The sequence below is a fragment of the Bos grunniens genome, chromosome 18 (assembly GCF_055505025.1).
Source record: "Bos grunniens cultivar Pamir isolate PY7600 chromosome 18, Bosgru_T2T1.0, whole genome shotgun sequence".
NCBI lineage: Eukaryota > Metazoa > Chordata > Mammalia > Artiodactyla > Bovidae > Bos > Bos grunniens.
Window position 1 is genome coordinate 25,543,333 of NC_141182.1, and position 26,181 is coordinate 25,569,513.

General features: G+C 47.0%; 2 protein-coding genes across 5 annotated transcripts; one reads left to right on the forward strand and one right to left on the reverse strand.

The window, feature by feature from the left end:
* The first annotated feature begins 2,801 nt into the window (after positions 1-2,801).
* CCL17 (C-C motif chemokine ligand 17) lies at positions 2,802-5,829 on the forward strand. The gene is made up of 3 exons (XM_086349546.1): positions 2,802-3,072; positions 4,853-4,970; positions 5,575-5,829. The coding sequence occupies exons 1-3, from the start codon at positions 3,003-3,005 to the stop codon at positions 5,693-5,695; spliced, it is 309 nt and encodes a 102-aa protein (XP_086205672.1). The 5' UTR covers positions 2,802-3,002; the 3' UTR covers positions 5,696-5,829.
* Positions 5,830-13,380: 7,551 nt separating this feature from the next.
* Positions 13,381-26,156, reverse strand: CIAPIN1 (cytokine induced apoptosis inhibitor 1). Of its 4 annotated transcripts, none has more exons than XM_086350811.1 (9): positions 26,112-26,156; positions 21,877-22,058; positions 21,066-21,218; positions 19,551-19,627; positions 17,922-18,084; positions 16,422-16,495; positions 15,156-15,271; positions 14,596-14,677; positions 13,381-14,083 (listed from the first exon to the last, which is right to left on the reverse strand). In XM_086350811.1, exons 2-9 carry the CDS (start codon positions 22,031-22,033, stop codon positions 13,973-13,975), a joined length of 933 nt encoding a protein of 310 aa, XP_086206937.1. In that variant the 5' UTR covers positions 22,034-22,058; positions 26,112-26,156; the 3' UTR covers positions 13,381-13,972. The 4 variants fall into 4 exon arrangements, with proteins under 4 accessions (XP_086206937.1, XP_086206935.1, XP_086206938.1 ...); XM_086350809.1 differs by having other exon boundaries at positions 19,551-19,630; XM_086350812.1 differs by having other exon boundaries at positions 25,686-26,156.
* Between the last annotated feature and the right edge of the window lie 25 nt (positions 26,157-26,181).

Consider the following 26,181-nt stretch of genomic DNA (forward strand, 5'->3'; position numbering starts at 1 on the left):
GTTTTTCCAGTGGTCATGTATGGATGTGAAAGTTGGACTGTGAAGAAAGCTGAGCGCCGAAGAATTGATGCTTTTGAACTGTGGTGTTGGAGAAGACACATGAGAGTCCCTTGGACTGCAAGGAGATCCAACCAGTCCATTCTAAAGGAGACCAGTCCTGGGTATTCTTTGGAAGGACTGATGCTAAAGCTGAAGCTCCAATACTTTGGCCACCTCATATGAAGACTTGACTCATTGGAAAAGACTCTGATGCTGGGAGGGATTGGGGGCAGGAGGAGAAGGGGATGACAGAGGATGAGATGGCTGGATGGCATCACCGACTCAATGCACACGAGTTTGGGTGAACTCCAGGAGTTGGTGATGGACAGGGAGGCCTGGCGTGCTGCAATTCATGGGGTCGCAAAGAATCAGACACGACTGAGCAACTGAACTGAACTAAACTGAACTGAATACTGGACATATTATGGCCAATACTTCTGATGTAGAAATTATTGATTGGAGTCCCGAAGGAGATCCTTTGGATAAAAATAATAATTTAGATTTGCCTATATTGTTAAACAATACTTATGACTCCATGAATAACATTGTTAATAGCTCCATATATTGACATGGAGGGAGTTTCTCCCCTCCCTTGCCTCAATTACCTTATATGCCTTTACAATCAGAATTGTGGAAAATATCAGCTGTCTTCCAAGCCATAACAGCATGGAAGGGGCGATTTAATTCAACAATATCCAGTCATTTCTTACAGTTTGATAAAAAATCAACCCATTGGATTAAAGCATTAGTTTACCTTTCATATTTTTGATAGGACCTACTTTTTATAATGCCTCTTCTGGGTTACTTACTTGTCAAAATTGTTCCTTTTACACTTGTATCAACTCTTATCTCCAATTTCAGAATGACTGTTCTCTATATATTCTAAAAACCAGATCTGGAGTATGGCTTCCAGTAAAAATGAATAGACCATGGCAGGATAGCCCCACAGTCTATACTGTAGAAGAAATCCTTAAAGAAAGTGTCAAAACGCACTAAATGGTTAATTGGACTGTTAACTGCTACCGTTTTAGGAATTATTGCTATAGCTACTACAGCAGCTGTGGCAGGAGCAGCGTTACATCAGGCTGTACAGACTGTGCAGTTTGTGCAGGAATGGCATAAAGATTCTGATGTTCTTTAGTCTATCCAAAGACAAATAGATGGAAAATCAGCTGCACAAACGGCTGATTTACAACAGGTTGTTACACTACTCGGTGATCAAGTAAACAGTCTGCAAAAACAGATTCGTCTTAAGAGTGATCGGAACATCGCTTCTTTTGTGTCACTCCTCACAAATAGAGTGAATCTTCATTTCATTGGGACAAAGTTAAACACCACCTCTTAAATCAAGGTAATCTATCTCTGGATAGTAATAATTTACAGCAAGAGATTATGGAAACTTTCTCTCAGAAACTACACCTTTTGCAAAGATCTAATCTGCAGGAAGCAGCAGCAGATGGGATTTCTCAATTAAATCCCATTCCTCACTTGAAAACTATCAGAGGATCAATGGCTGGTTTCATGTTAATTTTTATGTGCCTTTTTTTCTGTTTCTACATAGTCTGGCAACAAATCACCAAGAAAGTCAACAGACAACAACAGCAATCGGTGACTATCGCTTTGGCTTCTATGATCAACAATCATCAAAAATAAGCTTCTAAAAATAAAAAAGGGGGATACATAGGGAATATGCTCCACACAGGCCCGTACTATAATTAGCAGGGCTTCTTTGAAAAATAAGAATGACTTTCTCATCACTCCCAGGTGAAGGGCTGGGAGCAGTAAAAAGAACAACGTGGAAAAACATCTTGAAAACAAGATGTTGAAGTACTGATGTGACTGATGGAAAAGCATTAGTGACTGTTCTTGTGACCAGAGCCTTGAGGGAGTTGCTGAGAAAGGTTGTCACTAGCTGATGGGCTAAACAGAGCTAAAGCTTCATGAAAGGCCTGAAGCTTTGACATTGTGGACTGTGCATTGTATATCCTTATCCCCAATCTGAGACTGTAAAAAACAGATATCTCTAGAGCACGTACAAGGAAGTAGATGTTACCAATAAAACACGCATGGATTAGGATCTGGGCTTTTGCCTACGAATGGCTTCTGCCCCCAATCCCCCCTTTATTTCTGAGTCTTATTTTTCTTTATTCTTCTGCGGCACCACTCCCTCAGGTCAGTTCGTTGTTGGGCTGGTCCCAACACTATTGAGCCTGTACTCTCCAACAAGAGCAGCCACCGCCATGAGAAGCAACTAGAGAGTAGCCCCTGCTCACTTCAACTAGAGAAAAGCCCACCTTTAATTAATTAAAATTAATTAATCAATAAACGAAACTATAAAAAACAAAAACCTGTAGAGCTCTGGCCTGCTGTGGTCCAAAGCCCAACTTGGTAAAGGACCCACACCCAGGCTGTCTGGGCCCCAGGCCTTTCTCAGGTTGCAATGGAGCTACCCCTGCAGAATGATGCCCGTGCAGCCTGCTGACCCCCGGAGGAGGCCTTCCCAGCACCCAAAAGCTCCTCCAGGTGGGCAGTCCCTCTTGGCCCCAGCCTGGCTGCCCCTACCCCTTGCCCATGGTGCACCAAACATGAAGGACGTTGGCCAGCCTGAGCAGGGATGCAGCCAGCTGAGGATGGAAGCGTCTCAGTTCTATTTGAGGAACCAAGAAATGTCCCCTGTGAAAGGAGAAGTGTGCATGGCCCCCGGATACACATACCCCACCTCTGTCCCCAACGGAGTGCCCATTCTCTGGAAAGCCACAAACATTCCAAGACTGGACTTCTGCTGAATCATCCCGAATTCTTTGAATTCCACGGGTCTAGGGAAAGATGTGGGTGAGGTGATCAGAGGCGGGGCAAGATCCCCAAAGAGGTTAAATAGGTCACCTTCACCCTGGGAGTTCACCCTGGTCTCCCCTGAGCAGAGGGACCCACACACAGAGACCTTCTCCCCGGCTCCTGGCACCATGGCTCCCCTGAAGACACTGCTCCTGGTCGCCATCCTCCTGGGGGCTCTTCTGCAGGACACCCACGCAGGTGAGAGCAGAGGAAAGACACAGGAGGAAGGGACACTGGGCAAGGAGGGGTGGGGCCGCTAAGACCACAGCAGCTGCACACGCACATTATTCCTGCACCCCACTTACTCCTGCAAAGGTGTGAGAGGCTGGCAGCAATAGGATTTAGAGGGAGGCGTTCAAAGGAAAATGATGATGATGAAGAGGAGGAGGAGGAAGATGAATGTCCTAGGACTTGGGGCTCAGCTTCTGAGGAAAAAATTGCTTGCACATCTCCCCCTGCAAATGTCATGAGGCAGTGACTGTGATTGTGTTTTGACAGTGGACAAGGAGCAATTCTCACAAGTATTTGTTAAGAGTCTGTTTATTTAATGGGTTTTTATATACAGTGAGGGGCTTCCCTGGTAGCTCAGCTGGTAAAGAATCCACCTGCAATGCAGGAGACCCCGGTTTGATTCCTGGGTTGGGAAGATCCGCTGGAGAAGGAATAGGAAAACTCCAGTTTTCATGGGCTTTCCTGGTGGCCCAGATATTAAAGATCCTCCCGCAATGCGGGAGACCTGGGTTTGGAAGATCCCGTGGAGGAGGATATGGCAACCCTCTCTAGTATTCCTGCCAGGAGAAGCCCCATGGACAGAGGAGCCTTGCGGGGCTACAGTCCATGCGGTGTCAAAGAGTTGGACACAACCGAGCACCTAAGCACAGCACAGTATATAGAATGAGAGGGCTGGCATCAAGGCAGGAGCACACGACCCCAGAGCAGGTGAAAAAAAAGAGATTTTTATACTCAGCTGGGAAAGGAAGGCTGAGCTAAGATTACTATTTTAGAGAAACAAAGCTGGTTAGCGCCCCGTGTGGTGACACAGTGACAGGGCCACAGTCTTTGGGGCTAGCTTAATTGGGGTGACCTTCACAGTTGGCTGCATGTCTCACTTTTGTAAAAGTCTGGGCCTGGCCAGCTCCGTGTCAGTCAAACCAAGCTCCATCTGCAAGATGGTGAGAGGACACTCCGAGGCTTCTCAGAAAGCACCTTGTGGTGGTCTGAATTGAAGTCACAGATCGTCTGTTTGCCAGTTTGCAGATGCTGGATATTTTTTCTCCTGCTAAGATGAGGACACCAAGCCCCGGGAAAGTGTGTTCACACCCGGGCCTCCACTTTCTCATCTGTAGAATGGGGTAGTGACAGCACCTGTCTCCAGGTGTGCTTGAGGACTGAAGGAACAGCTACAGCCAAGGGTCAGCCCAGAGCCTGGTCCAGAGTCAACGTTTGGTGATTCGGGGCTGGTCTGAGTGTGAGCACACATGGATGCACACACATGCAGACACACACATATATGCGCAGACTCCCCAGGCACATACAGATCCACACCTGCACACAGATCTCCACACACAAATGTGCACACGCACAAAGACGCACACACAGGCATGTGTACACAAATCCTCTCAAACACATATAGACATGTGCACAGACAGACACACAAACACCGCAGGGCCCCTCAAAGCACACACACGACCTCATGCACACAAACGTGCACACTCTGACACACAGACTCACACACAGAGACACAGGTGCAGACCCCTCACATACTCCCCCACACAGAAACATGATCACAGAGCCCCTCAAGGAGACCTCTCCCAACCACACAGACACACACATGTAGAAATGCACACGCAAGGACCCACATGATACCACACACACACAGACTCCTCACCACAGAGACACACACACGTTCTGGCCCTCACAGACCCTCCCCAAGCAGACATGCGCACACATACTTGTTCCTGCTTGGCCTTCCCCGCAGCTCGAGCAGGCAACGTGGGCCGGGAGTGCTGCCTGCAGTTCTACAAAGGATCCATTCCCCAAAAGGTGCTGGTGGGTTGGTACCAGACCTCAGACGATTGTCCCAACAAAGCCATTGTGTAAGTCTGCCCCTGCTGTTCCCCTCTGCCCCCCTTCTTACCCCAGGAGCTGAACGTGGGAGAAGGTGGACCCTGGAGCTCCTGGAAGGGCCACTGCGGAGGGGAGAGGACAGACCGGGGCCTTCATCCCTTGTCGCCCTGGTCCTGCTCCTCAGGGCCACTCCCACTCCACACTCCGTGAACCCCCAAAGGACCTCAGGCTGTGAGGTCTAAGCTCTTCATACATTTATGAGGAAAGGGAGGCCCTGAGAGACATGGGACAGCCCCATGCACAGGGGCAGTCAGCGCCCTACGTGGTCGCCTCTGCAGCCTGGGCCCGAACCCTGAGCCCCTCCTAGGCACCCCTCATCCCCAGGGTTACGTGGATGCAGATGGTCTGAGGTGGGGAGCAAAGCTGTGCAGCCCTGGCTCCCTGGAAGGGTCGGGAATCACTGAGGACAGAGTGTGGGGTCCCAGAACTGCCACTGCCACCCTGGGTGACTTCAGGCGAGTTCCAGCCCCTCTTGGGGGCTTGGGTCCTGGTCATCACAGGGCGAGGCTGTGCCAGGACTCCGGAAGGCCTCCCTGCCCTGACCCCCCACCATGGTGTTCTCCCTCCATGTAGGCTGGTGACTCGCTCTGGTAGAACCATTTGTGCAAACCCCAAGGACAAAACGGTGAAGAAGGCAATGAAGTACTTGCAGAAACACAAGAAGTCACCTGCTTCGGCCCTCCAGGAGTCCTGACCCCTCCTGGACTTCTTGTAGACCTCCCGCCTCCATGTTCATTACCCCAACCCCCAGCTCCTGGAGCCAGAGGAGGCCCTACAAGGATAAAGAGGCCCCTTGTCCCCTTTTCTGATTAAAGTCTTTCTCCCCCAGTCTGGGTTCAGCGTGTTCTGTCCACCCTGGCCTGTCGCCCTGGAAGGGCCCTCAGAGAACATCTAGTCTCTCCCTGTTCACGTTAGAGAAGGAAGCTGAAGCTTCGGGTGCAGACCACCCTCAGGGAGAGGGGGCCCCGGGAGAGAGATGGAGGCAGGGGTGGGGCTGAGGGATGTGGGATGAGCAGGGCAGGGGTGACAAGAGGCTGGTTGCCCACCCCAGCTCTGCTGTATGAGAGCAGGAAGAAGCCCTGGGAAGGGGCTTCCAGCTAGCCTCCCATCTAATCTGCCCCTGGCCTCCTCACGCCTGATCCCAATTCCACGAATGTTTCCAGGATTCTTTCCAGGCAGGCTGGGGTTCTGCCAAGTACTGGGGAGCTCCCTGGCGCCAGGGACTCCTGCAGCCCCTTCTCCATCTTGCCTACCTCTCAGCCCCCCAACCACACACTGCAGCCCAGCCAGCCCCAGAGGGTCTTTGTAAGCCCAGCTGCGCCCCGCCTCTTGTGGCTCCAACTCCAGGCCGGCTCCCAAGGCTGGAGTTACTCCCCCTTTTCCTGAGTACCCCGCCCCAGCCTCACCCCTGCACCCACTCAGCCCCATGGCTCCCAGCCCTCATCTCCCACTCTGAGCAGGCTGCTTCCCACATTGTCCGTGATTCCTGCTGACCTGAAGTGTGAGCCCCACCCTACCAGGTGACATCGCACCCAGCCTCAGCCCAAGCCAGCCTGCGGGAAGCCATCCTGGCTGCCACCCCTCCCGCCTCTCCTGCTCTTCGGGACGGTAGGGCAGCCCATGGGGGTTGTTTTCCTGTTGACTCCTGTGAGGGTCTGTAGTCCTGATTCCTCTATCATATTGGGAGCTCAGTGAGCCCCCCTAGAGAATCCACAGCCCATGTGCTCAGAAGGATGGAGAAGGACCCACCCCCAAACCCCTCTGTCCAGGCCCAGCTGAGGACTGGAGTCATGGGGAATGGATAGAAGTTGGGATCTTCAGATTCTAGATCTGTCTCACTCTCCTCACCAGCCGTGGGCCTGTGGCTTCTCTCTCTGGGGCGAAGTCTAGGGACAGGGGCAGTGCGTCCTTCTCTCATGGAATTCCGTGTTATTTGGCGGGCTGCAAATGAGAGTTCTTTTCGGGCAAAGTTTATGCCCTCTGCTGCCGCCTTGTGGTCAATGTTTTATTGATGGGCAGACATCAGAGCCAAGCCAACGAATAAAAGTGATGATAATAATAAGGTTGACGATGGTGGTGAATTATCTTATCCGTGACCCCAGGGTCTTCTCAGCCACAGTTGGGCTCTTTCTCTGCCCCTGGTCCCAAGGAGTATCCCTCGAACAACCACCTCTGATCCAGAGTCTTTGGGGGCAGCCCAGTCTGAGTCCTTTGTGGGAAAATATTGTCTGGATCCACAGTGTAAGGAGTGGGGAAAAGATGATCTCAAAATTAGGGGAGGCAAGGAGATGCTCCTGTGACAGCAAGGGAGAACAAGGGCTGGAGCCTAGACCTCCTCACCCTGCAATAATGACACTCAGGAAATTCCCTGATGGTCCAGTGGTTAGCTCTTGGCACATTTGCTGCTGTTGTCCTGGGTTCAATCCCTGGTCAGGGAACTAAGATCTTGCTAAGCCACGCAGCACAGCCAAAAAAAAAGAAGAAGAGAGACACTCAGAGATCATGCATGTAATCCCAGTGCATTGCAAACTTGCCTTAAAAGAATAAGAACTTTTTTCCTAGTGAAACCTTCCTGCTGCTGCTAAGTCGCTTCAGTCATGTCTGACTCTGTGCAACCCCATAGACAGCAGCCCACCAGGCTCCCCCGTCCCTGGGATTCTCCAGGCAAGAACACTGGAGTGGGTTGCCATTTGAGGCCCTTCTTGTGAACTTGGATAAGTAGAGGACTATGAACAGGTAAAGAGGGGTGGGGGGCTGGGGGGTCACAGAGCAAGGGGGTGTGTGGCTTAAAGGTCCCTCAGTGGAAGAGAGGTAGAGCCAGGACTGGCAACAACATGCAGGATTCAGAATCCAGGTGTTTACTAGCAGGGTCAGGTGCAAGGTGGGTGGGGGGAAGAGGCAGGAGATGGAACCAGCCACCATGTTCCCCTGGGAAGGGGCCATTTTAAGGAATCATGACAGGGAGACTCACCCAAAAGTAGGGAGGCAGGAAGCAAGAGGACAGGGCAGGGACCAGAGAACACAGAACAGTTGGGAGGCGCACTGGCCTCTCATTGTTCCTTCTACCTGGAAGGTGCTTCATCTCTTCTGCATCTGAAATCCAGCCCCTCTTCTGAGCTCAGCTCAAATGCTGCCTCCCTCAGGAAGCCCCCTCCCTGACCTCCTTGGTTGCAGCTGATGCCCCACTCTGTGCCCTCCTCCAGCTTCCTGCTTTCGCTTTCGCTTTATCACACTGTGCCCTGTAAATATAGTTGAGCTCCTTGGGGCAGGTATTTCTGACAGGCAACCCGGTACTTCCTGATTCATTTATAAGAAGGAGGAAGTCCTTTGTGTATAGTGGACATTTGAGATATATATTTTCATCAACAAGCCCCAGTGTGAATCCCATGAGGAGCACGTCAAGAAAGAAGGTCCCAGAGGAGCGGTGCCCGGATAAGGTAACTGCGCTTCAGTCTAGGCATTGACGTGGAATTCAGAATTGGGATACTCTTCAGAATTGCGCTGCTCTTCAGTTGCCCATCAGAGGGCGCTCCAGCTCTCAGTAAAGATGGATGTACCTGACCACCAGGGCCCTGGCCTCAGCGCGGTCCCCAGGGGCTGAAGTCACCCACGTCGGATTATAGCTGCTCAAGGCCTCGGGTCAGCGTGTCTGTGGCTGGCCAGCTCTTCTCCTGAGGGAACTGGACAGGAAAACACTGCCAGGGGTTAACAGGATGAAGAGGAAGAAGGAAAACCACTGCTAGGGATTGCAGGGCCGCTAATTCCAGATGCGACGTAGGCAGTGCTGAGAGCACCGAGCTAGGGCCTTTTTCACCGCGTTTTTTTAGATTATGAATTTGTCTATTTGGCATACATTTGTCACAAGTTACACCTTCCCTGTGATCTGGCTCTCAAAGGGACGCAAAAATCATACTGCAAACTCTTCAACCAATCCCGAGTCCCCCCAGCCATCTCCTTTATATAACTCACTTCCCAAACCAGTATTTCCCCAAATCACCAAGCGCTGGGTACCAGACAATGAGGGACAGTGCCCGCGCTCCAAAACCCACTATCATGACTCCCACAGGCCGGTCCTCAATCGTTGTCCCACTCCTGCCTTGCTTTTTCCATGGAAACCCAATAAGGGTTGTGGCCTCAGCCTTCCCCACGCTTCTCTTTCTGCCCTGTGGGCTGGCATGGCCCCTCCTCTTGGGAAAGGTAAGTAATAATGGCATTGAGTCACCTACATACATTTAAATCCCATGAGTACATTTTATTTATTTATTTTTATTGAAGCATAGTTGATTATAATGTTGAGTTAATTTCCATTGTTCAGTAAAGTGACTCAGTTATTTATACATGTGTATATAAAATTCTCCAAGCCAGGCTTCAGCAATATGTGAACCGTGAACTTCCTGATGTTCAAGCTGGTTTTAGAAAAGGCAGAGGAACCAGAGATCAAATTGCCAACATCTGCTGGATCATGGAAAAAGCAAGAGAGTTCCAGAAAAACATCTATTTCTGCTTTATTGACTATGCCAAAGCCTTTGACTGTGTGGATCACAATAAACTGTGGAAAATTCTGAAAGAGATGGGAATACCAGACCACCTGACCTGCCTCTTGAGAAATTTGTATGCAGGTCAGGAAGCAACAGTTATAACTGGACATGGAACAACAGACTGGTTCCAAATAGGAAAAGGAGTTCATCAAGGCTGTATATTGTCACCCTAATATGCAGAGTACATCATGAGAAACGCTGGACTGGAAGAAACACAAGCTGGAATCAAGATTGCCGGGAGAAATATCAATAACCTCAGATATGCAGATGACACCACCCTTATGGCAGAAAGTGAAGAGGAACTAAAAAGCCTCTTGATGAAAGTGAAAGTGGAGAGTGAAAAAGTTGGCTGAAAGCTCAACATTCAGAAAACGAAGATCATGGCATCCGGTCCCATCACTTCATGGGAAGTAGATGTGGAAACAGTGGAAACAGTGTCAGACTTTATTTTTTTGGGCTCCAAAATCATCACAGATGGTGACTGCAGCCATGAAATTAAAAGACGCTTACTCCTTGGAAGGAAAGTTATGACCAACCTAGATAGCATATTCAAAAGCAGAGACATTACTTTGCCAACAAAGGTCTGTCTAGTCAAGGCTATGGTTTTTCCTGTGGTCATGTATGGATGTGAGAGTTGGACTGTGAAGAAGGCTGAGTGCCGAAGAATTGATGCTTTTGAACTGTGGTGTTGGAGAAGACTCTTGAGAGTCCCTTGGACTGCAAGGAGATCCAACCAGTCCATTCTGAAGGAGATCAGCCCTGGGATTTCTTTGGAAGGAATGATGCTAAAGCTGAAACTCCAGTACTTTGGCCACCTCATGCAAAGAGTTGACTCATTGGAAAAGACTCTGATGCTGGGAGGGATTGGGGGCAGGAGGAGAAGGGGACGACAGAGGATGAGATGGCTGGATGGCATCACTGACTCGATGGACGTGAGTCTGAGTGAACTCCTGGAGTTGGTGATGGACAGGGAGGCCTGGCATGCTGCGATTCATGGGGTCGCAAAGAGTTGGACACGACTGAGCGACTGAACTGAACTGAGCAACTGAGCACACACCTTGAAATTGACACTCTAGGGGTAATGGCCTAAACCAATTCCAGCACCCTTGGTGAAAACTTCCCACTTGGCCAAGCCCTCACCCATACTTGGTAGTGGATCCATGTGCAGCTTCCCCTCCCCCACACAGGAAGCAGGCGGCTCTAGGTGCATAGCAAAGCTAGGTCTCTGATCTCCTGCCAACAATCTGAGCCAGCCAGGGTTGCTCCGTGGGATGCTTGGCTGCACACGGAACCCCCTGCTTGATGTTGTAACTCAAGTGCCCCCTCGGTTTGGAGCAGGTCTGGGCTCTGACTTGTTCTCTTCCTCCCACTCTCCAGCCCCAAAGGCCCTGCTTTCAGCACCCTTCCAGCTCTCTTGTGGTTCCTCTTGTGGTTCTGTTTCGGCTGTGTCTTAACCCCAAGGAAGGTGTGGTTTGCTCTGCTGCCCACACCACTAGGTGCTTTAAAGTGACTTCAAAGAAAAGGGGAACGCCCCAACTGTTTGCTGTCAGATTTTGGAGATGACCTTAGAAAGAGTTCACCGAAAAATGATTCCTCAGCCCCACCCAGGCCCAATGACAAAATGTCCAAGGACCTGGGTAACCTTTGCCTTTAAAGGTCATCAGGTGGTGGTCACAGCTCATTCTCTGGGTCTCACCCAGTCTCCAAATGTAAATTGTGGTTTTCAGTGATATCTGAGACTGTTTTGGCTCCAAAACCTCCCCTCAGAGCTGCTGTCTTCTAAAGTCCACAGGTGTGAGGACCCTTGTACCTTCCGTGGACTCACTGAGCTGTGTGGCAGCTGGGCACTGAGGCCACGTGTGCACTGCTGGCCAGCCAGGCCGCTCTGCAGCAGGTTGGCCCCCAACTCTGAGCCCTCATGTGGAGTGATCCAGCAGTGCTGGCCTGCGACTCTAACTGCCAGACAGGAGGTGGCATCACCCACTTTGCCAGCAGTGGCGGGGACGCAGAACAAGAATCAAATCAGCAATAACTGGTGGCATTTGCCTGGAGTTCTGCTAAACCCAGCCCAGCTCTTTAGCTCAGGATCTTCTCTCTTCAACCTGCAGGTAGAGATTTTCCTCCTTCACTTTGGCAACTGCAGTGGGAGCCATTAACAGCATCCCGTCCCGTGGCTTGACTTGATAAATATCTGTTCACTTTAAGCCTAGTTGGGGGCTGGGGTGGGTACCATGGGTGTATAATGAACCACCCCCAATCTAGTGGCTTAACACCACACACATTTGTCATCTCAGATTCTGTGGCTTGGAAGTCCAGGCACCACAAGGTTGGGCTCCCATGTAAAGTCCCACCAGCTGGGTCTCATCTGAAACCTAGGTCCTCTTCTGAACGCTCCTGATTATTCAGTTCAGATTTCTGTTCTCAGGTGTGATTGCAGGGCTGAGGGCATTTTCTCTTTGACAGTCATTAGGTCCTGCTCCCTGGTCCCAGAAGTTGCTTGTGGTTCCTTGCCTGTGGATCCCTCATAACACGGCAACTTAAGGCCAGCAAGAGAAACTTGTCCTCCAGTTCTTATAAAGGATCGACTGACTAGGTCAGGCCCATGAAGGACAATCGCCCTCTTAAAAGGCTGAAGGTCCAGGGAGGACGTTTTCCCCCAATTATTATTTTTATTGAAGTATAGTTGCTGTATAATGTTACAGGTATACAGTATAGTGATTCATGATTTTTCAAGGTTATACTCCATTTAGTTATTATAAAATATTGGTTATAGTCCCCATGTTGTACAATAATGTATCTATGCAGTTATTTTATACCTAATAGTTTATACCTCTTACTCCCCTACTCCTATATTGGCCCCCACCTGCTGAACTCATAACTAGTTTGTTCTCTGTATCTGACTTCTGCTTTTTTGTTATATTCACTAGTTGGTTATATTTTTTAGATTCCGTATATAACTGATATCACTTCTCATGTCACTTAGCCTAATGCCCTCCAAGTCCATCCATGTTGTTGCAAATGGTAAATTTCATTTTTTATGCCTGAGTAGTATTCCACTGTATGTATATACCATCTTTAATGTTGCTTATTATTCATCTGCTGATGGACATTAGGTTGCTTCCATTCTTGGCAACTGTAAATAGTACTGCTATGAACACTGGGGTGCATATATCTTTTCAAATTAGCTTTTGGTTTTTTTGGATATAAATCCAGGAGATTTGCTGGGTCATATGGCAGTTGTAGTTTCAGTTTTTTGAGAAATCTCCATCCTGTTTTTCACAGCGGCTGCACCAATGTTGTACATTCCCACCAACAGTGTATGAGGGTTCCATGAGGGACTTTATCTGCAAATCCTTTCATATCCACCACACAATATAACCCAATCACAGCAGTGATGTCCTGTCATCCTCACAGGTCCTGCTCAGTCTACCACGGGCCAGAGTCAAGCCATACCCATAACTAAAATCCATCAGAATGGACAAATACCAACGGGTACTTTTCTTTATTGTTAAAACAGAAAAACCTGGGTCTCTTATATCTACACAATCTCTCTTGCTATCTGGCAAGATCACTTTCATGTTTGTGTAGGTGGGAACAAGAACAGAGTAGCTCCTGCTCAGAGATTTTACTGTTGGTTCTGCTTCTGCCCTGCTTCTCTCTAAATGCTCACCAGCACGGACTCTTCAAAAGGCGATGGAGGTCGGTCCTGATCTCTAAGTGCAGGAATGGCTCCCTGTGGTGTGACTCAGTCTCTCCAAAAATGGTTATAGTACCAGGTGAGCTTAGATGGCTGTGTCAGACATCACAGACACACAGACATACACCCTCTTCACAGCGAATATGCGTAAGTACATAAATTTTAATAACCTGCTGATGAACAGAAATGAAATAGGACACAGATGTAACACATTAACACATGGATGGGGGGAGACAAGTGGAGGGAGCAGGACACTGGATATGATCATGGCAACCCATGAGTGATTCCCTTGGTGCTGAGGTCACAAGACCCTCGCCTCACGTCACCAAAAACTGCATGGTAAATAAACCCCCAACTCTGGGAGATAAGCTGTGGGCGCTGTTGCGGAGCTTAGGATGAGACAGGGTCCTCCCTGTCAGTGTCAATACTCAAGGGCAGCGGGATCCAAGAGTGTCACAGTCAGCACTCTGACGTAGGGAGAGGGGCCCACTTGAGATGAGCACCATTCGCCTAACACTGGGTGAAGGAGGTCCCCACTCAGGTGGTAGGGCCCCAGGATACCTTGGTCTTGACCGATGGCAGCACTCCACACCACTGCGCCCCGGCCAGCTCCACTCTGTCCCCTGATCACCCTCCCCGCCAGGGACCTAAGTCAGAGGAGATGGGGGGAACCATGTGGTGGGATGTGAGGGGCGGGAGCTGGCGGAGGAGCAGGTGTGCCCCAGGCCAGGCCCTCCTAGGCGTCGTGGAGGTTGCTGTCACTCAGGAGCACCTTCTCCCCAGGTTTGAAGGCTGGCATCCCAAGGTAGGGGCAGCTGGCACAGCGGAAAGCATCGCCCAGGTAACACTGTTGAGAGAAGAGACCCATTAGCGAGAAGCTGAGTGTCAGCTCTCCCGGAGATATGGGCTGGAAGATGATATAATATGGCCACAGCAGCCTGAAGAGAATGAGCGGGAGTATCTGTAGGTCCAGCTGAGACCCACAGACTGAGAGTCTTTAAGATCTCTGATTTCATGAAAGACAAACGTCTACAGAAAGTTCCTTAGGTGGACATACTTCTGGGTTCTCAGCAGTTCAAATCATAGCCACACGTAGCAAATGGTTAGGTAGCTTCAGGCCCCGTGTGAAGCAGAAAGAAAGGGGCCAGAAATAAGAAATGACAGGCGCCTGCCTCCCTATGGTCCTGAGCGTGCTACGCACCCTCAGGTGATAACCCGTCTCCCCACTACTCCCTGGAGACACCGTCTCGCATGTCCACCTATTGTTACAATACTTGGGCAGTAGCTTCTGTAAAGCTGGAGCTGGTCTGTGTATGCTTTAGTCCTTTGTGAATACTGAGTAACCATCCAGATACTCACATTTCCACAAGCTGACTTGGGCTGGGAGCTTATCTGGTCCCTCGATTTCTCTTTTTCCAGTTCTTCTGCGAGGCCACAGGTGCTGGGGGAAGTCAGGAGCTGATGAGTGAGATTTCCTGCCACCCAAATCCTCGACAGACCTCCTTTCCCCTTGAGCCTTTACAGATCCAGACATGGACCTTTCCTGGCCTAGTCAGGTTTGGGCTCCACAACTCAATAAGGTATTGTTTGGAGATTCACACAGAGATAGTAATCTATGAAACAAGTCAGGAAGGAGCCCAAACTTAGGAGAATGTAGCCTCTTGGGAGGAGATGGAGGGAGATGCAGCTGAGGAAGCCAGCGGAAGCAACGTCTGAGGTTCCCGATTCTTAACCTGGGTGGTCAGTACCTGGGTGTTAGTTTTAGTACTCTTTAAAATGTACCTGTTTAGGACACTCTTCTATACATCTGACACACTTTCCTGTAAGATATGTTTTAGTAATTGTAAAATACAGTGATTCTTTGAGAGTCAGAAGTGGCTGGCAGCAGCGAGGCAGCCCCAGCGCACCCCAAGGCTTACCAGTTCTTGCAGGCTTTCCTCTTTTTCCCTTCCCCACAGGAAGGGGCCCGCAAGGAAGCTGGGTCTGGCTTCTTCAGATCTTCCGCGTCCAGCAGTTCATCTGAGTCGATAAGATCCTGGAGAGTGTTGGAGGCCATGAATGACACAGTCGTGGTCTCTGCTAATGAACAGCTGATGTGGTCACGGGCCACGGCAGCAGTTCACCCCTGTGTGTCAGAAGGCATCCACCGTCCTACCCAGGGTTGATCATCGCACCCAAGCCGCCCACACAGCAAGTAAACTGCGGGCACGGAAGCTATACTGGGTTGTGAGGGGCCTGGGAACTCATTTATGATGTGCAGAGATTATGTGTGAGGAGGGTGGGAGGGAGGGAGCAGGAAGAACAGAGAACTGTTACATGTACTTGAATATATAAGGACTGTCACACGAGAAAAGGGGATGGAATATTTTCCATATAATTTCAGGGGAAAAGGCAATAATAATATATACACTTGGGTAATTTGTGAGGGCAATTAATCTTTAAGTTCTATGAGGACACAAACCATCACCTATTTTGCTTACCACTAACCTCGATAGTCGCAGAAACGAAGCATTTTATTATAGAAAGCACAGATGTGAGATTTTAAGACAGTGAGCATTTGGAATCTTGTCCAGATGAAGAAGCCAAAAAATATTTTAGCTGGCTAACTCTTTTTAGGTTTACACATGCCTACAAGAGTCTTCAGTATATCACATGAAGTGAGAACAAGAAAATCTGTGGAGAACGATGCTGAAAAGGAAATGTAAGATGCCACCAATGTGGAGTTTCCTTCTGAGTCAAAAACACCAGTGTCAGGCACCACCACAAGGCTGGGCTTTAAATGCTTTCACACTTACGAATTCAGAGAGTCCATTCCAAACTATGACCACTCCTACCCAACATGAACGTCGCTCAGTCGTGTCCGACTCTTTGCAATCCCATGGGCTATATACAGTCCATGGAATTCTCCAGGACAGAAGAGTGGAATGTGTAGCCTTTTCCTTCTCCAGGGGATCTTCCTAACCCAGGGATCAAACCCAGGTCTCCCACATTGCGGTCAGATTCTTTACCAGCTGAGCCACAAGGGAAGCCCAAGAATACTGGAGTGGGTAGCCTATCCCTTCTCCAGCAGATCTTCCTGACCCAGGAATCAAACCGGGGTCTCTTGCATTGCAGGCAGATTCTTTACCAACTGAGCTGAGAAAAGCCTAAAAGAATGCAATCAGGTGACCACAGAGCTGACTCACCACGCTCTCATCCTCCATATCATTGGCCGAGAGGGTCCAGAGCTTGGCAGCTGCAGGGTCCACAGCAGGCTTCCCTGAGTTCAACCAATAAAAGAAAACAAGCTCCAGAAAAGCAGCCAGAAACAAGGTCCACAAACATATTAAGTGCTTCTCTTTAAGGCTGTGCAGGGAACACACTGGACTGGGAGTCAAAAGACTTGGGCTCAAAGCCCAGCTCAACCACTTATAAAGGACCCATCACTTTATGGTAATAAAAGTCATCCTTTGTTAAGCACTTGCTTTGTGCCAGATATTAATACTACACATTAAACACTTTACATATGTTATCTGGTTTAGTCTTGCTAACCACCTCACGAGGAAACTTATCTGTCATCCTAATCTTCTGAGGAAACAGATTTAGATACTTGGGCCGGTTTCATACAGCCACAAATACAGACACAGTCTGCCTAACGCTTTAACCTTCCACTCCAGCTTGCTTTCTCCTCCTCCTCTTAGTTTCAGTCCCTAGAGCATGGGGCTTAATAGTATCCCCTAAACCCACAGCAGGAGATTTGCAGATTAAATGAGAAAGTGTGCCAAAAAGCATTATGAATAGCAAAGCTTTGGTCTCATGTAAACCTGTTATAGACAAGAAAATGGGCTCTGGAGCTGATGGTGGTAGTTTAAGAACAAATCAGTGACAATTACACCTTCTGATTCCCTTTCCGGGGGCTTCAGTGTGGGCTGGCTCATGAACGGGGCTTAGGGGGCAAAGTGTGCCCCCTGTGATCACTGTCACAACTGGATGCTCAGACCCCCACAGGGCAGGTCATCTAAGCAGATCCTAGCTGCTCTGGAACTGTGAATCCAAAGGTTAGGATGCCAAAGAATTTCTTGAAGATTCAGGTTGGACAGCAAAACACAGCAGTGTGAATGTATACTTGTAAATTTCTGTCTACCTCACAGCTGGGACAATTTTTCTCAACCTGGGCATTAAAAGAAAGTGATAGGAAGGGTGAGAATGATGACAAAGGACTGGGTGTAATTTTCTAAACAGAAGAGCTATTTTTATAAATGTCTTAAGATCCTCAAAGAAAGAAAAGCTGACTTCAGTGGCACAGAGAAAAGGACACGCAGGAAGAGGAACAGGGCACTCTTATCTGCCATGACCGCCCCTGGGAGGTCTTCAGAGGGTAAGTGCCATGATTCTGGGGTCTGGAAAGACTTCATTAGCTAATGAAGCCACAGGACTCAGAACCCTGGACTCTGGAACCTGGAGGCCTCAGCATCCTCTGGCGCAGGAGGAGGGGCTGAACTAGGTAATATCCACGTGCCACTTCAGTTTCGGATTATGAATATGCCCAGGACAGCAGTACATTAAGCATCCTTCTATTTGGAAATGAGAGAAATTAAGGAAGGAGCTGATTCTATAAAGTTCTCACCACCTCACTCAGATCTCTGGCTCGGTTTCTAATAGGACCTCTAAGTCACTCAGATAGACATGTCCCTAGGCCATCTCACCGGAAGACTTCTTGGCAATAGAAAGCTTAAGTTGACTAGAAGAGCCCACTTCAAAGTTGGGCTTTTTGCCTGTGATCTGCACAGAGAGCAGACTGTCGCTGTGGTAACCCAGGTGTTCTCGGACAGACTGAATCTCCTCAGGGCTCAAGGACTCGCGCTGCAGCTGGAATTCAAGACAGCAGAGGATCAGGGCACATCACAGTCCTTCTACAGTGTGACACGGTACCATGTCCCCCCATGGATGTCAAATGCTTGCATCTGGAGGAAGCACACGACAGCGGGAGGTCATAGACAGGGCCTTGGGCCTCACGTTCTCCAGAGCGTAACCTCTGTCTGCATGTTTACAGTTAGCCCATCCCATGGACAGTTTGAAAGTATTTATCAGATAGCGGTCTATTGGGTACAAGGCGCTGTGCGAGGCCTTGTGGGGACTATAATAATTGTTATTATCAAGATGAACTGGGTGTGTTGAATAGGATCAAAGCCTGTAGCGGGGAAGCATGCCCATGATAAAGAGGCTAGAAATGAAATATGTAGTAGAGAAAGCGAACCAAGGGGGAGGGAAATGCTTTTTATGTTCCTTGAGACGAAGCAGCAGGCAGTAAAGGTAGGGAAAACAGTAGGGGGTACCACCTCTGCGTCCAACAATTAAGGAATGAATGGCCACAAAAATCAGAGTCCATTTACACCACTGAATGTTGTTCCATCATTAATAACCAAGTGGGGAATACACTGATATGGATAAATGTCAAGCGTATCTAAAGGTGGAGAAAAGAGCTAGTGACTGAACAATGTATAATGTGACTTGATTTACATTAACAATGTGTAGACATACACACATAACACTCTTGTAAATACATAAAATGTCTGAACAGCCACACCAAAAAGTGTATCGGTGGCTTCCTCTAGGGAGGGAAGTGTAAGCAAGGTCTGAGACGTCACTTTAAATTCTTTGGTCTTAATTGAAGTTTTATGAACATCACGTATTTTAGAATTAAAAAAGGGAAGAACTTTAACTAAAAAGAAAAATTAAAAAGGGAAAGTATAAAGAAACTGAGGCCCGCGGCCATGTACAGATCCAAGTATAACAACTATTGTGATTTAACACCTATCTCTCACACAAGAACATTTCAGCATGGGAGAAGAATGCAGAACCATGAATACCTCTATTTAATGTTAATGTTTCTACTGAATTGTCAGAAAAGGATTTCCCCTCTAACCTATTCCAGCCTCCCACCAAAAAGGTGAGGAAAATAACTGTGTAAGATTTGTGTAATAATTGTGTAATAATTACAGGTGACTGCCTTCCCCGTGGGCCTAAGACTTGTGTCCACTAAGAGATGTGTTGCTCCCCTTCTGCCTCAGGCATCACCACCAGTACTGAGACCAGAAAATGGCCCAGCCCACATGGGCCCAAGCTGAGTCTGTCCAGAGGAGGCTGATGTTAGAGGTCTCCTTCGAGGCATCAGGTGTCTTCTCAGTTTGTTTGCTAGTCTAAGTGACGCGGCTCACCTCACCTTTAGGGCTGCTATTTCTCCCGGGTTCTCTCTGTATCATCTGACAAAGAGATACTGGGCTTAGTGACCCAAGGCTTAAATTCCCAACGAAGAAGGTCATCTACAAACATACCTCTTTTACTTCCACAAGACCAGAAAGAGTCAGGGCTGAACACAGCTTAGATGCCGTCTTCACTTTGCTATTGTTAACTGCTAAGAGGAAAACCCCAATTAGTAGCGTTATAGGCCAATGCAGGAAAAATTATAAAGGTTCTATCCTAATCAAGTCAACATCGAGGGCATTAAAATAATAATAACCTATTCTGTTTAATAGAATATAAATATATTTATATACAATATAAATATGTATATATATATTTTAATGATAATATTTTAATTAGAGAAATCCTTTTGGTTGTTCAAAGTGCTCTTATACAATAAATCCTTTATTACTGTTTCTTATCACTCTCTGTTTCTAAGAAATACTTAACCTTACAGAGGCTGCTGGATAATGACTGAGAAAGAGGATTAGAAACTGTATACAAGTATCTTTGTATGGTTCTGGTAAGACGCTGTGTTTAGCCACTCAGGGTTTACCTCCTGGCAAAGAAGGCTATATCTGCTCCTAACATCACAAGTCTGTGTTTCCACATAAACATCTCTATATGTTTCAAAATACTTTCATTTCTATTATCATATTTGATGAAATAATGCATCACATTTTGATAGAAAGTCTAAAATGCTAAAACTCTAGAATGACTCTGACAGCTTTACCACTAAGCAAAAAAAATTAAAAAAGGTTTTTATTTCTTGGATTCTATCTTTAGTTTCACATGAATCAATACTTACCTCATCACTCTTGGACTATATTTTAATTTTTGAGTTTGAAATACTATAGATGTATAGTAAATTAAAAAAAAGTTCAGGGAGGTTCGGAGGACCCTTCCCCTCACCTCCCCATGGTAATATCTTATACAATTATTACATAGTATGAAGGCTGGGAACCTGTCACGTGTAATAATATAGTCCACAGAGCTTATCCGGATTTCACCAGTTTTACATACATGTGTGTGTGTATAGTCTTCATCACCACAAGGAACCCTCACACTACCCCCTTTATAGCCTCATGAACACCCTTCCCTCCTGATCCTAACCGCTGACAATGGCCACCCTGTTCCCTGTCACTATAACTTTGTTATTTCAAGAATGTTCTGTGAATGGAATCATACAGCATGTAAGCTTTGGAGACTGGATTTCCTTCACTCGGCATGATTCCCCTGAGACTCATCCAAACTGCTGCATGTGGCAAGCGTTTGTTCCTTTCTCACCGCTGCGTAGTTTTCCATTGTGTGGATGTACCAGTTAAACCATTCACCTGTTGAAGGATCCAGCCATTTTCAGATGAGCAGTTTCCTTCTATTTTACAACTAACAGGTCAAAGATAACAATTTATTCAGATGTGTGGTTCAGAGTTTTACAATAACTTATCCCTAAGGATAAGGTTTAATATAGGAATATTGATCTCCAAATGATACCTGCTACTCAGAGAGATGCAGCAAACATACCTAAGATAAATACCTGTTAAATCTTAGGGTTTAAGTAGGTCTTTCAAGTGAAGATCTAGTCTTTTAAGTGAAGATCTCCTTACCTACAGCTGTCTCTACCGGTTCCTTCAGAAAAAGACATCCACCAGGCCGAAGAATCCGGGCCATCTCAGCCAAAATCTCAGCACTGTGCAGAGTGGTGCTTCCAGGAATTATACCCGACAAAACAATGTCAAAGCTAGATTCTTTGTGGGCAGCTGAAAAGAAGGAAGACTCTACTTAGTGGTCACCTGGGCCCCAGAAGCCATCGACCAAGCCCCCACAAAAGCTACACGTGTGGCCCCGTAAAATAAACACCTACCTGTTCTGCAAAGTCTATTATACCACTGTTACTAGCAAGTGGGGCAAGGACGCTTGCTCTCCCTCAGTCTTACTAACTTCTTCTTTTACATGCTCAGGGGAAAAAGTAAAAAAAGAGGTGGATGAACACCAAGCTTTAAAAAAAAAAGATGTGGAACAGGTTCAATGAGTAAAGAACCTGCCTGCAACGCAGGAGCCGTGGGTTCAATCCCTGGGTCGGGAAGATCCCCTGGAGATCTTGGAAATGGCAAAGATCAAGGAAATGGCAACCCACTCCAGTATTCTTGCCTGCAGAATTCCATGGACAGAGGAGCCTTGCAGGCTACAGGCCAAAGGGTCACAAAGAGTTGGACACGACTAAGCAGCTAAGCACAAAGTAATAAGAAATAAGAACCTACTTACACAGATCATCAACTCTATCTAAGTCCACTATATCTCAACTGAAACAACCACTATCATGTGCCACCTGAAACAAAAACCCAGCCATCAAGGAACGACAGGAGAGCAGCACCCCCCTTATAACTGCCCTGAAAGACAACCTGGGCAGGTACTTACACTGCAGCAGCTGGTTGATATTTTCCACAGACACTCGGCCCTCATCGCCAGTTAAGGCTTGAAGCTTATCCACCAGATCTTTCAGAGCCTCCACCGGGGATGACTTATCCCAGATCACTGCCACAAACTGGCCAGCCGAGATCCCAAAATCTGCCATTCCCGCAGTGCTGTGGACCTAAAAGCTATGGGCCAAAAAAGAGTCAAGACTGAGCAGAGACAAACATGGAATGATTAGAATTACACCTAATTTTGACCTCCCATTAGAAAATCTCACTGTAGATAGCAGAGTGTGATCAAACAAACCCATTATCCAAGGTTTCATAACCCCAACATTCCCAAACATGGCAGGTGGCTTTCTTGGTGAGAATCGTGACTGGGGAGTCAAGTACGGAGGTTGAAGGCACAAGGATTATTCTCTCTTTGATATGAAAACTCAGCTTGAACAGAATATAAAACACACAGGACATTAATTAAGCATAAGTATGACTCAGCAAGGGAGGCAAATAAGTTGGCTGCCATATCCTAACCACAAGCTGAGATGTTTTTAAAAAGAGACAACATGTGTAAATTTAGCAAATTGAATAATGATATTTCTCCATTCATCAAGATAGGAAAATTCAATTCCACTGACACTGCAGTGACCAATGGTATCTACCATGTCTTTAACAATTAAAATTAGCCAAACTCTTCAAAGCATTTAATATACGTTATCTCAACTGAACCCAAGTATAACCTTAAACTAGGTAATACTCCCATTTTAGTCAGGACACAAGCTGTTGACTTTGCCCAGGTCACATAACTGGTAAGTGTTGTGTGGATAAAGAAAGGGCTGGGATTTGAATCCTAGTCTGTATGACTGTAAAACCCATGCTTTCAACCTATGGAAATTTCCTCCCACCAGAGTCAACTTTCTCTTTCACTTGATACTCAGACAAGTATACAATGTCCTCACGATGCACTCAGGTCAGCAAGATAGCAGTCTATTTAGTTCCCTTTTTCTTTCTTAAACATTAATGACACTGAGTCCCTGCCTGCAGATAGCTCTACCAGATGACACGAAGACAGAAGCTGTAGGAGACAGGTCATGCGTGCATCAGTCTTAAGCGGAACACTTGTGTCTTCTGAGAGGTGGCTAACCCAGTAACAATTATGTCACCACAAACATTCCAGGACTGAGCTTAAGCCAGGCACACACACTCTTCCTTCTTTCAAAATGTTCCCTTCAAATGATTTGCCTTTCAGCCTATTAAAACATGCTAAGGTTAGCCAGGCATCCTTAAATATGATACAAAATCAAAATAGGACTTTTGATTTTGTCGTTCATCTTCTAAAAGAGTTACTAAGGCTTTTATTTTCTAGAGCAAAGTCAAATCTCCTCAGTCCTCTGGATCCAGGTGCTCTGTAATCTCCAGACGCTCTACGTTTATCTCCTACCTCCCCTTGTTCAATGGAAAATCCTGGCATTTTTCACTCCATCGTGCCTTTTATGTGATTCCTTCCTTGTGGAATACCTTTATTATCCTAACCTGCCTTCAAGGCACAGTAAAAGAATGCCAAGTGTTATCAGACAAACAGGACTCCTTATTCACTAAATTGTGGTTTTTTAATCCCTAAAAAGCACACAATCAAGAACTGAAACTTTAAGCTCTCAACTGTTACATGATGTTGAGGAAGAACCCTTACAAGTCTTTCAAGTGAACAACTTGGGGTCTCACATTTAAGAACCGACTGCAAGACAGGAATATGGACTGCTGGGCATGAAGCTATAAGAAATAAACGACCTGTTTCTAGAATGATGTTGAAACAAGTTCTCCCTGGGGGCCATGGAAAAAGATCCCTTCTCACTACACCAACCTTGCACTGTACTCACAGAAAAACCCTCATGCAAGAACCGAGGGGCCAAAGGCTACTCATTAGCAGGAGAAACACAAAAGGCCAGATCTCTAGACCTTTTCAGCAAACTTAATGGAGGCAGAGTTTTACAGAGCACAGGTTTCCAACAGAAATGAACTGGGATTCTATCTAGCACTAGATCTTTTATTCATTGGCTACATAACCATGGATCTGTGATTAGCCTCTCTCTCTTCTCATTAATAAAGTAGGGATAATGATCTTATATTTTGCAAGGCGGTGGCAAGAAGTAAATAAGAATATAAAAATATGCAAAGCACTCAGCAGGGCCTGGCACATAAAGCTCAATAAAATAATGTTCTCAGAGAACTCTGAGCCTCCACTTCTCTGGGGCCAGTTTATTTGCCTTTGCTTCAAACAGTCCTGTAAAATCTTGTTCCTCTTCAGCCTTGCCAGCTGGGAGGACTCCCCAAGGAGAGATGTGAAGCTGCTTTTTCATTGTTAAAATTACACAATATGAGAGCCACACTTTATGACATCTTATACAGTACTCCAGTGGGATTGTCCATAAATTAGAAGACTGGAAAGTGCTCTGTGTTCCATATCCCCTGAAACTAATCTTCTATGGCAACAGGGAGCTCATAAAATACATTTATTAAACATTAACCCTCAAAAAACAAGACACAGCCACCATTTGCAGTCAGCATTTTCTGAATAAAATGCGACACAGTGTTCTTTTAAACATCTAAAAGCGAAAGTGTGATGTTATTCATCATCAGAGTTTTATGTTGTTGTCAATGTTTTTTCTAAAAAGATATAAGGGAAAAAATGTCTGGCACCTAAGTCAACATACTTGGAAGTGTGACTCAGAGGCCCAGTTTCATTAAAATGGTAGAGTAGAAGTCACTGTCACGTCAATGGATTTATCTGAGAACAACTTCTGGAGATTCACTTGTTTATTTTTAAGACACCTGTAAACATCAAATCTTGAAGCATTTGGATTCCTTTAAGGATGAAGGGGGTGGAGGGGAAAGAATTAAAAAAAAAAAAGATTGAAGTTTGGATTTCAGTTCAAACCAAGGATCAAATCCTTTCAAGTCAAATGTATAAAAAAAAATTCTGAGAATACTGACAGTTATCAGGAAATTTTTAATTCAAATAAACTGAAACACACACACACAGAAAAAAAGGTGATAACCTGTAAGGAAGTAGTAAACTCAAAGGAAAAGAAATGGACAACTTTTTCTCCAAGCAAATGCTAGACTTTCTACAAGAGATATTCACTCGAAGATGAGTGGACAGAACTCAGAAAACAAAACCTCATGGGGAGATCAGTAGGGCTTTACCAAAATCTAGAAATATGGATCTGAAATTTTAACACCTGGGGAGTAGTTCTGGCTTAAGGGGAGGCTTCCCCCACACTCACACAGGGGAGAAGAGGTAATTGCAAAGTCTAGAGTTGATAAGCTAACTGAAAAGATTAAAGTTGCAAAGATGCAAAAGAGAAAAGGGTCTAACTGCACAAAATTTACAGAATGGCATGTTTAGCTCCTGCCCTCCGTTATCTCTAATCCCCAAAATAATTTACTTCTTCCGACTATTATGAAGCCTTCCTTGTTGATTAATTTCCCAGTGAGGCACTCCGTATTTACATTTCTGTTCAGTGACTAGTCCATGACCTCCCTGAGTCATGCAGAGCTTGGCACTCAATGTAAGAATAAAGGCCACCAGCCTTTCCCAAATTTGCAGATCATCAAAATCACCCGGAGGCACGCTAAAATAAGATTCCAGGGGTACATTCTGAGGTATTGAATCGATTCTCCAGGAGAAAGATCTCCGCATCCAACTTACTAACAAGTATCCTGATGGCTTTTCCAACCTGGCAAGTTTGGGAATACTCAATTATACCAACTCCACACCTTGGAAGTTCAGGGAAGACACAGGTTCAAATTTACAACCTGGGGCTCCAAAGACCCCTCCAAGACGGAAACTTCAGCTTCTCCGATGTTTGCCAAGAGGGATGTAGACTCAAGGTCGTAACAGCTTGCTACTAGAAGTGGGTCTCAGACTCCGATCTCCCGGTCCCCAGCTGAGCGCTGTCCCCCGGGCCTCAGGCTGGGTCCGGCTGCGCGGGAGATAAGGCAGCCCGGAAAGGGCCGAAGCCACCACTCCAGGGGCCGCGGGGGAGACAGGGCCAGCCCGGCCCCTCACACCGGCTTCCTCCGGGCGAAACCCAGCTGTGGTCCTCAGGGAGGTGGCCACGGCCACGTTTCCGCCGAAGGACGGGGCTGGAAATGGGAAAGGAGCCGATGTAGAGGAGAGAATGGGTCGGGAGGGGACTGTTGGGGACGATCGAGCTCACGGACCACCAGAAGAGCGCTCACCTGCCGCCCTGAGCTCGCTCCCAGCTTCTCTGCATCCGCCGGCTCCACACCTCGCGCCTCTCGCGAGAGG

Excerpts from the sequence above, each read along its gene's own strand:
- CIAPIN1 (XM_086350809.1), bottom strand. The coding sequence starts at position 22,033 with ATGGCAGATTTTGGGATCTCGGCTGGCCAGTTTGTGGCAGTGATCTGG. Across the intron at positions 21,219-21,876 it reads TATCAACCAGCTGCTGCAGT|CTGCCCACAAAGAATCTAGC; the intron begins GTAAGTACCTGC and ends CCTTCTTTTCAG. Across the intron at positions 19,631-21,065 it reads ACCGGTAGAGACAGCTGTAG|CAGTTAACAATAGCAAAGTG; the intron begins GTAAGGAGATCT and ends TTTTCCTCTTAG.
- CCL17 (XM_086349546.1), top strand. The coding sequence starts at position 3,003 with ATGGCTCCCCTGAAGACACTGCTCCTGGTCGCCATCCTCCTGGGGGCT. Across the intron at positions 3,073-4,852 it reads TCTGCAGGACACCCACGCAG|CTCGAGCAGGCAACGTGGGC; the intron begins GTGAGAGCAGAG and ends CCTTCCCCGCAG. Across the intron at positions 4,971-5,574 it reads TGTCCCAACAAAGCCATTGT|GCTGGTGACTCGCTCTGGTA; the intron begins GTAAGTCTGCCC and ends CCCTCCATGTAG.